The 17,239-nt window shown below is 45.0% G+C and overlaps 1 protein-coding gene across 1 annotated transcript in view; it reads right to left on the reverse strand.

Annotated features, from left to right (window-relative positions):
- The window catches only part of CACNA1H (calcium channel, voltage-dependent, T type, alpha 1H subunit), a 128,098-nt gene that overhangs the window by 17,163 nt on the left and 93,696 nt on the right, over positions 1-17,239 (reverse strand). Inside the window, exons 24-27 of the mRNA XM_010570604.1 lie at positions 10,735-10,886; positions 8,634-8,743; positions 7,353-7,486; positions 6,715-6,785 (exon numbers count right to left, since the gene is read on the reverse strand). Coding sequence (XP_010568906.1) covers positions 6,715-6,785; positions 7,353-7,486; positions 8,634-8,743; positions 10,735-10,886 — 467 coding nt within the window. The remainder of the gene's footprint in view (positions 1-6,714; positions 6,786-7,352; positions 7,487-8,633; positions 8,744-10,734; positions 10,887-17,239) is intronic.

Raw genomic sequence — 17,239 nt, forward strand, 5'->3', positions numbered from 1 at the left:
GTTGAGTGTATATTAAAGCCTGATGTTGTAGCACTGCAGAAGAGGGTCTTGGATTTTTTTCAAAGAAGCCTATAAGCTGAATATTTTACTGCTATTTTAATGCCTAATAAATCAGCCTGCAAACTTTTGGCATTGATGAAATTCCAAAGAATTTAGACTAACATCAAAATTATTACCAGCTTATCAGTCAAAACTATAATCTATCTCTCAACAAGCAAAGCATGTTATGAGCTGACATTGCTCATAAACAATTTGCCTACTATCTAGTGTGCATTTGTAAAAGATTCTGTATTTAAGATCATGACTAATTGCATTACTGAACTAGTGTGTCTCATAACAAGTCCTTCAAAGACCAGTTTACACTCGTGGGTTTGCTGTATAGGCTTGAGGCATCACAGCTATAGGCATACTCTAAAAATGCTGAGAGGCATGTTTGCTAATGTGGTGTTTGCTGGTGTCTAAGGTTGCATCTGCCCTTGGCTGAGAGCAGACACGTGGGCAGTTCCAAAGCTCAGCTGATGCACAGGATCTCTTGGGAAGTGACTGAACATCTGACTCAGATTTGGAAACATGGCTATGTGAAAGAGAGATGTGGGGGACAGCAGCAAGTGAAAGATCCTGGGATGGGTGATGGGACTGCCTTTACTGTTAAACTCCATCCCACCCTGTATCTAGACATCCAGAGCTTCTCCCTGTGTGCACAAGAACAACCTGCTGCCCTGACCACCCCCTGCAGATGTAGCATCCACACGGGTACATGCAGGCAGCTGGTGGCTCCTGAGTTTGGAGAGGGCAGCCCACAAACACCTGCTGCTCAAGAGAATGTGGCGGAGCAAAATGGCTCACCTCTTGCTTAGGTCTATTTGTGTAGCTTCTGGCTGTACTAAATCAGTACAAGTCAGTGCCAGGTTTAATATTTTGTCAGTATTAGCCCATGGTGCTCTGGTACATGACCCTCAGGAAAGGAAAGGAAGGTCTTCTGCAGCCCATGGCCATCACCAAGGCCTAAGCACAGAGAAGGACCCAAGACATGTTCTCAGAGATGGGCTGAGGTGGAGGCAGCGAGGTCAGCCAGCGGTTGCTGAGTAGCAGAGAAGGCAGACTGTATGTATGTCTGTGACCTTGAGTGAGTCATTCCTCTCCTGTAACTCAACGTACCCATTTGTAATACCCTTGTGGACAGCTAATTAATGCCTCTAAAGCACTTTGAGATCTACTGAGACCAGGCAAGAAAAAGATTATGCATGAATCATGTTGCTGGGAGGAATGGGAGGGGGATGGAGCATATCCAGGCACTTTTCTCCAGCAGCCAAAGGCTGGGATGCCTGTGCTGGACTCTCCATCAGGGACAGAGATCCAGCTCTGGTCAGCAACCTCCACTTTGGCAGCCGGTCATCCAAGCAGGCTCTGGGAAGTGGTTCTGCTCTAGCAGTACTGAACAGGTCAGCCCATGCTCTGCTTATCCATCAAACTGGATAGGTGCCTTTGGCTGGGCAGAAGAAACTACAGATAACCCCTCTCTCTGGCAGCCAGGGGCTGTCCATCATTTGCTGTGGCTCCAGTGTTGAGGGGAGGCTGTGGCCTGTAGCGAGTGAAGCAGAGATGAACAACCTCTTGGAGATGTTCTTGGTGCCCTAAAGTATCTCAGAGAAGCCACAAGACAAGATGGAGACACTGGTGATTCTGTGATTCCTCCTGGACCTTCACTTTCTGGCATCCTGGCTGTCATATACTGCTGGCAAAAGTGTCTGTGTGCCTGGGACAGAGGGATGCTGTGGGGAGAGAGGCAGAGTCCTCCATCCCACCCAGAGGAGCAGGGAGGGCCTGTATGAAGAACGACCACCCTTCACCACTCAGCTGAATCTATGATCTACCATTGCAAAAGCTCTGGAATAACCCTGCTCAGCAGCAAGGAAAGTGACTGTCCTCTCCACAAACCCAGCAAAACCCTTCTCCCCCTGCTCCTGTGTGGCCTGGGGAGGCTGTCTCTGCTTTACTCTTGCAGACATCATTGCTATTAGGTTTTTGCCTCCTCCTAAGTGAGGCTCTAGTAGCTAAGCACCACTGCGTGTCCCATCAGAGTTCAACCTCTGACCTATGCCACTATCTGCAGGCAGACAGAGCAACTATGCCAGGTTGTGATATGCAAGTGTCTTGCACTGATCACGTACAACAGGACACCAACCACCTGGGCACTATCACTCCTCTGCTGCACTGTCAGCTGTGTGATCCTACCCAAATCCCTCTAGATCCTGCTGGCCTGAGGCATTGATGAAATACAGTCTTCTGCTGCCCCATTCCTGCAATGGCTGGCTGAAGCACACTACAGTTCCTCTTGTGCCTCTTCCTGCTCTGACATCAATTATTTCTGCATCACTGGCCCACACCTTGGCATTTCAGTTGTCCATGCAGGCAACACACACAGCTCCCTGGAATGCCTGTCAAGAGCAATTTCTCATAAAACTAAGCCCCTGCCAATTCTTTCCAAGGACACGAGTCCTCCTCATCTTCCTTCCAGCACTCTCCAGCCAAAGCAATAATCCTGGCAGCAGGAAAACACAGGCTAATTTATGCACTATACCCAAGAGAAAATGGACATATTTGTCTGCTTGGAAAACGGAGGCCATCTGTGTGAATTCCAGGACTAGTGGAAAGGGCCAGACGGACAACCTTGGAGGCTAAAGTCATCTCACTGGTGCAACCACAAGGCCACTAGCTGAACTGAACGGACTCCCCTTTCTGTGTATCCACTTGGTCCCACAGAGACCAGTGCTAACAGCCAGCAGAAAGGTGGTTTCTTTACCTAATGACTTCTGCTTTGCTACTCAAATCTCTCAGGCATCTCTGTACTTCTTTCCAATGTGCAGCATAGCACACATACCTATCTTCCAAAATCTCTCATCTGCAGTGCTTGCTGGTAAGACATTTCTATTCTTGCTCTCTGAGCTTCACAGTCACTGTGGGGTTTCAGTGTCTGGCAAAAGCAGACTATTGTTTCTGTCCCACAACTGCTGTCAGACAATGCCAGAAAACCTCTTCAAGAGCTGGAGTTGAGATAAGCACAGGAATTACAGCACCAAGAAGAGTTAAACTCCTGGACAGGAGCTAACTACAGATTCTGTCCTTCAGGACACTGATAGAACGGGGAGTTCTTCACTTTTTTCTTGGCACAGAGTCCATCTGGGGGGAGTTCCAAGCTTTGAAGACAAACAGGAGATATACTGTACAGTCCTGCATTTAATTAATGTGCCATCCACAGACCAAGTGAGAAAAATGAAGGAAAAAGAACCCAGATCTTTTGATAGGAAAATTCCACATTTTACTATTATTGGCCCTGTAGAGCCAGGATGGCGATTGGACTGGATTCTACTTTGTCCTCTCCATCAGGAAGAGTACTGGCAGCTTCACATTGACTGCAGGTTTTCTTACTGGCAATTGATAGAAGAAGTGCTGTGCAGACTGAGCTGGGCTGCTTGGTATGGTGGATTCACTTACTTACACAATGAGCATTTTAACCCAGCCAAATGCAAAGTTACAAATCCGAGAGCAAAGTGCAGGCCATGCTACAGAAAGGCTGGACTGTACTTTGGAAAGCAGGGAATGTGAAAAGGACTAAAGGATTACCATCAAATAGGAGTCTTACAGGGCAGGCATTGCTCACAAAACCGATGCAGCCACCAGATGTATAAGCAAGGGAATATTCAGCTGAAGCATAAGAGTGGTATAATTCATTATACAGCCTTAATGGGGCCAGAGCTCATAAAAAAGAGGAAAACACTTGAAACAGGTCTTGAAAACCTGCTTCATACTGAGATATTAAAGGAATTCAATGTTCTTCTGTTTGCCAGACTGCAAGAGATTATTTTATCTCTTATTGCTCCAAAACGGAGAAGTTCTAAAAGAAACAAAGAAAAATTACATCCAATGAAAAAACAAACTTGGCTAATTCAGACTAAAAACACCAGATTTTTTTTAGCAGGAGGAGTAAACATCTACTGGAAGAATCAATAGGGGATGGCTGATTGCCTAACACTTTGCATCCTTAAAACAAGACCAGGTGGCTTTTAAAAGACATGCTGAAGTTCAGTGCAGAGCTGTGTGGCTTGTGTTATGCTAGGAGCAGGCCTCTGCAATCACAGGGGAGTTTTTGGTCTGTGAATGGCAGCACTGAACTGGCTTAATTAGGACTGGCAATGTCTAAATGATGAAGTCAGTGTTGGTCATGCTAGCCCAGCTCTTTTTAGTTGCTCAGGTTAAAGCAGTGGATCTATTTCAAGTTTACAAGTTTTATTTTTACAAGTTTACAAGTGGTGGGCAAAAAAGGTGCCATTTTGAGATCTTGCCCTGATTATTCTTTCTGTCTCTCTTGCCTCTCTTCATTTGTTCTCCTCTACTCCAACTCATTTTTTTCAGAGACATGGAGGAGGAGGAGATCTCTGAACTGGTAGACATGAGGCTACCAGACAAGGAGGATGCAGTAGGTTAGGAAGTCTTCCTGCATTGAAACCAGCAGCTCAAGGTCAGTCTGAAGTTCCAGAAGAGGAGACTAAGCCTGTACCATGACAGCTTCAATCTTGGATCAAAATGCTAACATTCCCCCAAGTCTGGGGTAGTTGGTTCTCTAAGTGTTACGCAAGCTATATCGGCAGCTGAATAAAAACAAATAGGAAACTGATGAAAATAACCCAAAAGAGAAAGAAAAAAATGTGTACTGCAATGACAATACCGTCATCGTAAGCCCGTAAATGGACATTCTACATACACCAGACAAGAATTTTGCCAAAACCTTAATGAATAAAGATCAAATTCATTTTTCTTGTCACTTAGCAGACACATTCAATGAGGATTTTCCAGCTGTGGTTTTAGACTGCTAAATTAACTGGGGTAGGAACTATTCCCCTGCCTTTGAAATGAAAGCTGTAGCTTTATGAAGAGTGATTGTTGTCAGAGAGGTCTTCCCAAACTTCCCTTCTCATTTTCTGAATTTCACTGGAGGACAAAATGGCATTTTTATCTGCACAAGATCTGCTTGGAATATCCCTGGGGATTTCCCTTTAAAAGAGACTTTGGTTTGAATGTAAACTGCAAAAACACCCCAAGGAAACAAAAAGCCTGGCCTGCAGCCACCCTATTGTTTGGGGGGGAGAGAAAACAAGGAGAGAGAGAAAATATGCTCTGTAATCACAATGTTTTCGAAAGAAAAAAAATAGACACAAATCAAATGCTTTCTTGAAATGCCAAAACAGGGGTCAGGTTGGTAAATTCCATGCTTTAGTCTCAGCCAAAATCCTTCACTGAAAAGGAAATCTGAATACCAAAGGGTAAATATCTCAGATTAGAAACATCTTTATGGCAGTGATGAAAAGTAAATGGGTCTTTCCAAGAAAAAGAAATTCCCCTTGTTTTCCAGTTCATTTTGAATAGATCATAGGCTTCTTTGTACTTAGCAACTAATTCATAGGGGTATATTTGGGTAATTACATGTACTGGTTCTACTGATTCTCATAGGGCCACTCATACTCTGCAAGAGATGTCTACACCGTGTCTGCTTTTGGCCAAGCCACAGTTTGGATGGCCAAGCCTCTGCCTTTGAGGCCTGACTCTCCCGGTCCTTGCCAGGGCACACTACACTGCCTTTTACACAGAATGGAGTGGGCCCACTCGTAAAGCTCCTTCCAGCAACTCTGCTGTGGGATGTTTTGGAGGCGTTGAAAACTAAGGACTTGTCTGACCATGCTTGTGCATCCTAAAAGTGCTGCTTCTGAATTGCCAGCTCAGAGAAGAAGGCAGCAGAGGTCTTCTGCCTCATTCTTCATGGCCTGGCACCTCATATTGGTACTCACTTGTGGGTAAAGCATGGCAGTAAATGTTTCCAGTACTGTCTGGTGGGATACGGGATCCTGGTGATACATGAAATTGGAATGTGTAGGCAGCTGAACTGACTCTAAAGACTGAAAGATTAGGACTCGGACAATCAAACTCACAAACTAGCAGAACACAGCTTAAGTAGCGTAAGATTTTAAAAACAAAGGAATCCTAAACTTCTTGGAATTCTTCTGATGTACTTTAGATCTTTTTGAGGGAGGAGTGCAAGTCAGCAAAAAGTTTCTTTCCTTCTTTTTTTAAATGAATAGATCCATAAAAAAGTGGTCCCAGGAACTGAACACTTGAAGGGTTCTATCAAATATCATTAAGACTGGCAGCATCACTGTTCCTCTTGCATCTCATGAGAATATGGTGATTTGAGACCCCACTTCAAGCTTTTAACACTCAGAAACATCTTCCCCATTTGCCTTTTAAAGTCTGCAGCTCCTCTGTCAATAAACATGGTTGCTCCTGTCTCACAAAGAAAACTGCTGAGCTGGAAGCTGTCTACTTCTAAGGCTTTCACCAATAGCTTTCTCTGTCTATCCTTGTGTTTCCTGAACTTGCCAGTGAAATCTATGTTTTATAAGAGCTCTGCCTACAGCAATTGGCTCTCTGTGAACTCTTTTTCCATTATTCCGGTTCTCCCATGTAACACATAGTATGTGAGCAGGATGTGCCATGCAAAACTCTGCTACCAAGGCCCTGGTGGCAGCAGAGAAAGCTGATATCCTCCCCAGCTGACTTCTAGTGCCCACCAAACATGGTGGCACAGAGCTGTCCCCAGGTCCTAAAGGCACAGAACACCAAGGGGAACAAACTGGGCATGGATGAAGTCTGAGGGCTTACCTGGGGAAGCGCTTGTACCACTGTGTCCAGGAGAGCTCGCATCCCAGTGGCCATTTTGAGCAGTTTCAGCACTACAATGAGAATCAAAACCTGATCAGCAGGGCTGGGAAATATTTCAAGCAAAAGGAAATAAAGGAAATCTAGCTTCAGGTTTACATCTCGCTTGCATCTATTCATACGGATGGCAAGCTCATTGCATCCTGGCAGGGCCCACAGAACATCTGAACATCCTGACTACTTCCTACAGCAATTAATGTTAAGGACGTCAGTAAAACAGACCAAAAGCCAGAATAACTCCAGTGTGCCCTAGCAGGAAAATAGGAAATGGGAGAGTGATGGTGAGACACTTCATCAGTGAAAAGCATCATCTCAAGCTCTGATCGTCCCTTCTCCACTGCTTCCCACTCTTGTCTGGATCAGTAAAAAGGTTTGTGATCCCAGGTCTGAATTAGAGACAAATCTAAGATGCCACTGGAAATACCCATGAAACCCCACCTAGCTTGTCTCTGAATTGACATTTTGCAGCCTCATTGCCTAACTGTTCTCAAGTTGAACTGAAACAGCAGGACTAGAAGAACAAATGGCCAAACAAATGGGTGTCTGGAGGGATGGCTGGAGACCTACGGAGCAGGCCATACCTCTTGCTATTCTCAGCACCCGCATGATGCGTATTATTGTGGGATTGATGGGCAGTGCAGCATTCATCTCAATTTCCTCCAGCGTGATTCCCACAATTGATAACAGAACTATGGCCAAATCCAGCTGATTCCACCTAATAGACAAAGAGAGGAAGGACAAAAAAAAAAAAGTCATACACAGACAGACAACCCAAGAGCAGAGAATTATCTGTTAATAACAAGCACAAGCAAATCCTAAACGCTTCTCCTCTCTCATATCTGAGCTCATGACCTTCTACATGGTACAAGATCAACCCACTGCAGCTGGCATAGACAGCCTCTGAGCCACAAGCTGCTGTAGGCTGTGAGTGGGAAGTGTCCCTGCTTACTTCCAGGTCCCTATCATCCCCCTGCTATCCACTTGGAGCCACTCTCAGGGACAAGATACTAGGCTAGAGGGACCTTTGATGTGATACAATACAGCTGCTCCCATGTTATGTCACCTGTCTTTTGAATTACTTCACTTGAGTATCTTCATTGATTTATAGCCTAACACTTGTAAACGGCCTTCCACACCAGCACTAGAAAGACAGTAAGATGTGAAGAAACTGAGTGTCTTTCCCAGGCAATTTCCCTCATAAGTAATATTGCTCATAGCAGCTTCCAACCGCTCAGTCAGGATAAATGAATCAAACAAGCCGATCGCGTGGAAAAGTGTCCAATCTTACCCTGCTCCCCAGCAAGTCACCAGACCACAACGTGCTTTCATACATATTTGCTTCTGGCTAAATTTGAGGCAGAATAAGATTGGTAGGTCTCTGCAGCTGGGATCTGAAGGCAGTGGGGCTGAACACAACTACCTCTGTCTTTGCCAAAGGATTTACAAAGCCAGTGGTCTACCAAAGGACTGGTTTTGACTGCAGAGGAGACTTTTTCTGAGGAACTCTGTGACCTTGGGTTGTGAAAACTACTCTTTTGAGGACTGGAATGATGCCAACAGGTTGTTTCTCACCTCTAAGCTGAGCCGGTTGGACCTGGTGGAGAGGCAGATACTGGGGGAAAGGATGTATCCAGAATTTTATAAGGTTTCCTGAATTCCTTCTGCAAAGCAGTACCAGCAGTTCTTAGAAATTTTAGTTCCTACACTATAAAGTTTGCACCTATGGAGAGACAGCCCTTTGCTCTTCCTTGCACACAGCATGTAGTACAATCATAGTAACGCTACATTTACCCAGCATCTGGCTTTGAAACTGGGTCAGTACAGCTCTATCCCAAATGCACAGGAGTTTAAAATACTCTCACCTGTCCTTAAAGAACCTTCGAAAACCAAATGCCACCAACTTCAGAACTGCCTCGAACACAAAAACTATGGTGAACACATAGTTGCAGTACTTCAGGGCTTCATCCAGGGACTGAAAAGAGAGAGACCAGTTAGACGAGCCCAAGATATCCTTTCCTAGAGCCCCTGCAGAGGAACTGGCAGGCACAAGAGTGGCATAGGCACAGAGATGTAAGAAGTAAAGTCCTAATAGCTTGCTGAGCTCAGTTACAAAACTGCACTAAATCACACAGCAAAACTCAAATAAAGGATTAGACACTGATGCAGACAAAAACCTCATAAGCACTAAAAGTAGTTGTGCTAAAAATGTCAAGAGCTATCAATCCTCCAAGTTCAGTGCAGAAATTGTTCAGTCTGGGTCAGAGAGAAAATTTTACCCCTTTGCCATCTAATAAAGTTTACTTCTTCTGAACTGCCTAGCCTTGAGTAGAATAAAAGACTTGATGGATCATTTCTTTATTCCAGCATGGCAATCCTTAGGACAATGGCTTTGCTTAAAACACTCAGAAAAATAAATAATGTTGGAGATGGATTAAATCTTGCCTTCTTGAAAAATGTTACATCTCTAGAGCTGGGCGAAGTATATCCATATTTGGTGCAATGTTCACGCTCTCTATAGAGTTGCTCTCGGAAGTCAGGAATCTGCAGTGTTTATACTTTAAGATGATGAGTGTTTATAATGGATTTCATTGGAACTGTAGGCCAACAATAGCAAAAGAATCTTGCTGGGACCTTAAAATAGATAGTTGCAGAGTGAAACAGCTCTTTGGTTGGGTAGAGATTTGGGGAGAGGAGGGAGGGAAGGAGAATTTAGTTAAATGTAGTCTAGGTCTCATGATAAAAATTGATAACAGTGAACATCAAAACAGACACAACTGGAAATAAAATGCAATAGAGGAGTCCACAAAGTAATGTCTGCTTTGTTGACAGAGAAAGCCTCAGGCCACAGGAAAGCTCTCCTCGTCACATTTGTGAGATGACTGTGCTTTGCTGATCCCAGATATGTGGGATGAACATGCACTGATTTTTTTGGGAACAAGAGCTGAAAGCTTTTCAGATGTTGGCATTCCTCAACGCACTACTACCCCTACTTTTGTTCCAGTGCCTAAAATAAAATGGCAATTTAAAAGAATGTGGGACAATTTGCTATTTCATTTGAAGCACACTGCCTAAGCCTGTATTTTTGTATCATTTGTGATGGTTTGCATTCAGATTTACACCACCGTGTTTTACATGGATGTAAAAAAAGTATAAATTAGACCTAATCTGGGTAAGTAACATTTACATGCAAAACAAAGGCTGTTATGCAAAAGAATTATGGGGCAGAAAAGCACACAGTCAGCTGGTGTAAAACACACAGGCATTACCCTGTGGCTTGGTGCCCCTCTGGCTTGGCTTCCAGGAGGCATTTGCAGGTTACCTGGCAGACCAGGAAATACTAGAAAAGTAAACAGTGAGCCTTGAGCTCCATGAAGGATAATGCTATCTAAGATTAATCTATGCGGCAAATGAACAGGCTATATGATTTATGCCAAAGGTTTTCTTGGGACAGAAGGATTTTATGATACATAAAGAAAAGACGGGTTGTACTTAAGAGTTGGTTTATGCTAAATTCATTGAGGAAAAGAAACGTTGCTCTGCATGCATTAACTGTATCTGTTAGTGGAATATTCTAAAATTCTGGACTGTTTTACTGTCTGAGGGTCAGTCACAGCTGGGATCAGGAGAGGAAATATTTGGACTGTTTTTTTCCTAGTAAAAGTTTAGTTCACTCTCCATTAGCCTTATTCTCTGTTTTTTATGCAAGAGCAGGGAAATCAAGCTTTTGGCTGAGGCAAATGACTCCCAAATGGTAGAGCTGGTCTAGAGTTAGACGGATTGCAGTGCTGAGTCTGGAGCCTGACGAGCCTTTCAAACACCAGGGAATGGTCCCAGGTCCAAGCAGGGCTGGCTGCAGACCTCACTGGTCAATGGTATCCCAAGGGAACAGCATATGGTCCTCAGGCCCTCTGCTACACCACGCTGCTGCGTTTCACAGCTGACACATTGATGGGTGGCTCTTACCTTTGGCTGGTTGTAGTGCTCCATCGACATAGTGATGACATTGACCCCAATGATGAACGTGATGAAGAGGTCAAGATAGTGGCTGGTGCAAAGGGTATGAATGTACTTCCGCGCTGGGGAATAGTCAGCATAGTAAGGCCTGCGTTGGGCTTCTGCAGAAAAATACAAAGAAAGGCAACGCAATGAACGCAGGCCCTGCTGCATGGTTGGCAGCCATCACAACGTGGCCTGTGGGTCGTGTCTTACACATGCCCAGATTCAGCACGTGGGAGACCTGATCCAAGCAAGCCACGTGAAATGGCCAAGTGCTTCTACCTAGAACCTTCAAGAACCATAGCAGGGTTATCAGGCTGAGCCAAACCTCTTGTGCCCGCAGAAGGGACCTCCATAGCTTTGACAACCAAGTCCGTTTTTCTCCCAAGTGCTCTCTGTTCTTACTGCTCTTTCTCAGGCTAGAAGACAACCTTTTCGCTTAATGGGACTCTTGTCACAAACCAGGAAGGTTGAGAAGCAGGAGGGAAATGAGACCCAAAGCCAAGAGAAAAAGCTTCAAATCCAGCAAAGCTTCAACTCCAGTTTAGAGGAAAGGCTTAGGGCAGGTCTCATCAGTCTGGACTCTGATATGCATCTCTCCTAATCGCACTGATGTCAGGCATGTTCCCCATAAGAGAGGAACATAACCTGAGCTCAGCTTCTGTGAAAGAAGGCTTTTGGTGTATTTTAAAGGTCTAAAGAAAACATAGCGATTCCTGTGGCAAAATAGGGCACATGCGTGAGGGTTAGGAGCACATGGGAGATCATCAACAGCAATGGAGCGGGGTGCTCAGGCATTTGTCTCTACAAAGACTATCAGCACAAGCTCCTCTGGAAATATAAAACCAAGGGCATGGCTGCATCTAAAAAACCATTCAGGCTATGACCACATGAATTTTATATCTGCCTCTGCTCGTGACTCCTCCTTTCTTCGCTTTGAAATGGGGAAATTTCTGCACGTGACCAAGTTCCCGGGGCTGTTCCAAGGAAAGTGTTTGGACACTGCCCTGTGACCGAGTTGTATTTACTGCGTGTGTGTCTCTTAAATTAGACTGTGACCACAAGATGGCTGTGGGCACTCGGATGGAGTCAAATTCTTTTCAAACTTAAGAAATGTAAATATTCAAAGAGTGTACTTAAGGCCAAAGTCAGCATTACTGTAGATTTTGCAAGTGGAAGAGACATGTTAGGTCATACTAAGTCAGAGAAGGATTGTTCTTAACAGAGAGGGGTTTTTGCAAATGTTTTGGCAAATGCAGCTTTAAATGCATGAGGAGCTGGGAAAAAGGAGTTGCTTCACCTTAAAAACAAGGAGGGAAATAAGTTCAAAAGTACTCAGTGCCCCCCTGAAATACATCTTCCACTCCTCTCATCTTGCTAATATCTTTCAGATGGAGTGACTCTTGAAATGTGGGGTTTATTTTTTTGGTAGTGCAACTGATGCCAGATTACAGTCCAAACCCCTAAAATAAATTGGATAAAGGGAAACTGAATCTGTTGCTCTCTTTCAACTATTATTTTTTCTGGTAGATAAAAGTGGAGTGGAGGAATTTGAAAAACATTTCCTTGTGACCAGGGTCATCTAGACTTATTTTTTCTGCTAATGGGTGTGGAAAAACAAGATGAAAGCAAACACAATTGTTTTTTAATACATTCTTCTCTTGCTTTCATGAGCCTTAGTCCTACCAGTCAACTTGGACTGGTAGGGCTGTCTTTGCCTCTGAGTTCGACTAATCTTCTGGTGCGTCTAAAAAATAATAATAAAAACATTGCAGTACAATATTTATTTAAGTCTGTCCAATATGCTTTCATGTGTATTCAGGATTACAACATACTTTTTCTTTTTTTTTTTTTGGAAATGTCTTCTTGGGAATGCAAAAAAATCAGCTTGTTGGGAGGTCTGAGAATACCCCAAATAGTCAAACATTATATTAAAGACTATTTATTAATAACTAATGGTTGATTAATGGCTCTCAGAAGAACATTAGCAGGGATGGGTGGTATGTGAATACACTGGCTGACAGCACATAAGAAAAACAGGCTGTACGTGATGGCAACTACCTCTAACCTGCCCAAATGCAGCCATTGATTAACTATTCAGCAAAAGATCACGTCTTTATTATGTTTTATAAACTACTTACATAATTCTAAAGCATAATCACAAGAAGACATTTCCCACTGTAAAGCCACTGAACAGAAAACCTTGTAGGCTGCCTGTCAGCTACACAGCTCTCTCTTTACACGGGCTGAATATACAAATAGTAAGGAGGAACCACCCAGCCGTAAAGGTGGGTCTGTTTTATTGTGTGAAATTGTCTCAGAGGTCTGTGTCTGTACACTCTGCCAGTGCTCAGTGCTGGCTATGCCTGGTCAACTGGTTGCTCAGAAAACTTGGGATACGTTTAACTTGACCTGGGGTGAGGGAGCGCTAGGAAATGCTTTACTCATTTAGGATGCACTACATCCCTGAAGCCAGGTTAACAGATGAAAAAGAAACTTCTCCTGGGGGGACACATACAAGGACAGTCTGGGATAAAGTTGACAATGCTTCGAAACACATGCAACAACACTGTCATGCTCAGTGCAGTAACCCATGCAATGTCCATTAGAGGAGATACCGCTCATGCGAGGCTAACAGGAGTGAGCAGGGGTGTGCAGGAAGGACAGGCCAGCTTCTGCTCTTGGCGATGCTGGTGTTAGGCCGGGGCGATCCCGTGAAGGCAGAGGGCTTGCAGCAGGGTGAAAGCAGCGAGCGATCAGCCACACAGCTTCACTGCAGCTCTGACCCGCTCTGAGCAGGAAGGAGGCTGCGTTTCAGACCTCCGAGGCCCCCAGCTCTGCTGGGTCACTGCTCATTCCTGGTCCCTTTAGGAACAGGAGCGTTACTTCAGTCAACAGCACAGCAAGTGGCTCTGGCCTCCTCTCAGTTCAGATGCACATTTTTAGCTCTTAGTCAGAAAATACTATGTTATTCTGCCCAGTTTGGGTCTAAGTGTTCACTGTACACACCTACTGCTACAGCCTGCTCAAGCAGAGACGTGGGGTCTGCAGGAGAACCTGTGTGAGGAGAACAGCAGATATTGGGATGTGGGCACAGCAAACGGAGATCTAGTGCATCATTAATTACAGTAGGTAAAATGTAACCTGTGCCTGGTTTCTCCAGGGAAATGGTTTCTGGGATGAGACTCCAATCAGCCAACTAGCAGACTTATATCAAACACAGACAAGTATCCCTTCAGCTGCAGCTGATCGTTTGAATTGGTGGAAATGCAGGAGGGAAAGGAGAAACCATCAAACATATGCAAAAGGAAAACCACAGTCCTTTCTTGCCCCCATTTCTAGATGTTGGCTAATGCTTGAATCTCACCTCTCTGAAGAGTATTTAAACTTCTTTGCTTGTGATTCTGCTGACATGAAAATTAATGAAGCACTGTCTCCTAGCTTAAAAGCATTTAGGTTGGCATTACAATTGCTAGCTACAGCTCCTCTATTATTCTCCTCTGCATGAAACATTAGAAAGCCCTAATGGGTTTATATGCATGCTTGGCACAGAGTAGCTCTATACCTGCAGCTGCCTGGAAAAATAAGCAAGATGGTTTGATAATTCCCTAGTTGGAAATACTAAACACTCAGATATGCAGTGCCCAAAATTTTAGTTACAACTCAAATGTTTCTGCTGGATACAGAGATGATTGTGGCATTGAGAGGATGGACTAATTTAAATACCGCTGTGTGCTGCCCATGATTGTTCACCCCTGGAGAGAAAGGCTTACAGTCTTTGGAAGGCATCTCTGCTGGGTCTTAAAACAAAACTGGCCTCTTCCTCCTACAGTGCCCAGACGCTCAGCTCTGTGTCGGGAAATGCCTCAGAGAAACATGGCTGTGGCCACGCTCTTCTCATACAGAGTGGAAATCAGGCAAAAGCATTTCCTTTTCCGAGTTCTTAGTTTTTGGGGTCCTCAAGGGACTAGTGACTTGGTGACGCTACTGAAAGGCACTCTCTGCTCCCCAGCCAGGGCCTCCCCTGGGCTGCGTCAGGCATTTCCAGCCTTTCCAACATTGCCTGCACTGCTTTTGGCATGCAGTGTCACCCAGACCCTGCTTGCAGCCTTTGAAACCCAGAGCACTGCCTGCGTTTGACCTGACATCGTGCTCTGCTCACAGCAGATACAGGCAGGTTGGATTTGGCCCCATATCCTGAACGCAGAGGAGATCAAGCCGATCCATGTGGTTTTAATCAAGAACTTTGATCTGGGGAGGCTTGTTTCGGTCTGTGTCTTCTGAGAACCTCATTAAAAGGTTAGGAGCTGCAGGATTATTAAATTACACTACACTTATTTATATAGTAGATATAGTGGATGGAGGTAGTGACTGTGTCAGAAAAATATCCTAGTTTATCTTGAATTTTTACTTTCACATGAAAAAGTATGCTGCGCAGTTCTGCCTTTAAAAACACATCAAATGCATTCTATGGCATATTCAACCCCCTGCCCTCTTTTCTCACGTGAGCAGAATTAACTGGCGAACCCAATGCCTTCTTTCAGTGGTGGCCCTGGCCTCAGATGAGTTAATCTCAGCCCAGTCGTGAAGGCTGGGCCCTGCGGCTGCTGCTGCTCTGTCGAGGCAGCCCACAGTGACGTGCCTGGCTGATAACTTGGGTCCATGAGCTCCATTGCTGGTGCCTTGAGTGATGCTTCTCACAGGAGCAGAGGGAGTCAAGGCATGCTAACAAGGGGCGTGGGGTGTCACCCTGTCCCAATCCCTTCATGGAAGTGGCCCTCAGAAACTTTTTGGAAAGGTCTGAGGTGCTGTCTGACAGCAGGAATGGGGGCTGAGACGTACCTTCCTGCCAGGCTCCTGAAAGGCCTGAAAAATACCCACAAACCAGACACATGATGATTCTCCATCCCACCCGCGTGGGGGCTGATGAAGGAGCCGTGTCCTGCTCCAGGGCTGTGTCCTCCACGGAGCAATCCCTCTGCCAGGCTCACAGCTCTGCACACAGGGTCCAAATCCTGGACCCAGCCTGCAGAGCCTGGCATTTGTACCCAGAGCCTGCTTGGATGGGACCATCCAGGCACTGATAAGCTGAGGTTTACCCCATTTCCAGGCCTGAGCCCAAGCCTACTATGGCTCAATGGTGCGTTTCTGTGTGTATAGGTACCTACAGATGCCCAAAGACCTCAATACACAGAAACACACACAGGGTTGCTACACACAGAGGACATTACAGACAGGAGACGAAGACAAGATGCCAGGTAGACGGGGTGAGTCCAGATGGACAGGCATTGCTCGGATAGTACATCTGTTAGCTATGCTGGATTTTACTCTCGTTAACAGCGCTAATTCTTCCTCCCTTTATGGTCTCTTCAGGCCAAATGCTAGAAGAGCAGCTAAAGGAAAAGCGGGGCTCTCTGCTAGGCTTTCCAACATAGGCTCCTTGCTTCTCCGCAGAATCACTAGTCTTGTGTGCCCATCCTGCCCCATGGGGACTGGCCTCTCCCCCACTCCTCCATATGGGTAAGACAGACAGCGCTGGGGCACATGGAAAGCTGGCCAGCCCGCCGTCACCGTGCAGCATCCCATGCCTGCATGAGCACACAGACATGCCCCCACAGAGACTCTACCACACACGGCACCAACCACATCTCACATCTTTCTGAGTCTGCCACATTTTTTCACCAAATCCATCATCTTCTAAATTACCCAGGAGGTGAAAACTCCTCCCATTTAAATTTAAAAAAAATCCATTAAAATGTAAAGAGTAATCTTCCAAAATGTGTATCAGATATTTGATTTCACGTTATTAGCAACTGGAATTTGGATGTCAAGCTGTCCATGCTGAACAGAGGCAGGTAGGAGACCTCAGAGCCAGATGATCTGAGGTAACCTCCTGGAAGCCCAGCACATGGCCAAACATTTAGCCTCTCAGTTGCTATACTGGATTTGATCACCTTCCAGAAAGCTGTCCTCCTCCCTGCATGCTCTCAGTGAAATGTTACAACCCACATCTGTGCAATGCCTGGGTCTGCGGTCTGAAATATCTCCTTGACTCTATCCTTCAAGATAGCAGGATAAAGAGGGTCAATGTAACAGCGTCCATCACTTTAACAGGAACTGGCTCTTTTCGGTGTCTAAGCAGGGAGCCACAGACAGGCTTGTAATAAGATTTACTTACTAATCAGGAACAGCAACTGTCTGTGGTTAAGCTATCCCTCCTTACCTGTGCCCCAGCCTATTTTCTCTAAGGATGCTTAATGTTCTTTGTAAATAAACTTTTTTTTTTTTCATATAAACTTTGCGTTTATCTGAATGTCTTCTTGGATCAGCACATTGGGGTAGAAATACTGAATAAGCAGGAGGACTCCTGAGAGCCTGAAACTGATTTCTCTTGTTGTGCTGGAAATGCTGCCTTCAGGATTTCCACTTCTAATCCTAGCTGGAACCTCAAACTCAAGAACTTAAATGGAAA

This window comes from Haliaeetus leucocephalus, unplaced genomic scaffold, assembly GCF_000737465.1.
Source record: "Haliaeetus leucocephalus isolate CR32 unplaced genomic scaffold, Haliaeetus_leucocephalus-4.0 Scaffold295, whole genome shotgun sequence".
In the NCBI taxonomy this organism is placed as follows: Eukaryota; Metazoa; Chordata; class Aves; order Accipitriformes; family Accipitridae; genus Haliaeetus; species Haliaeetus leucocephalus.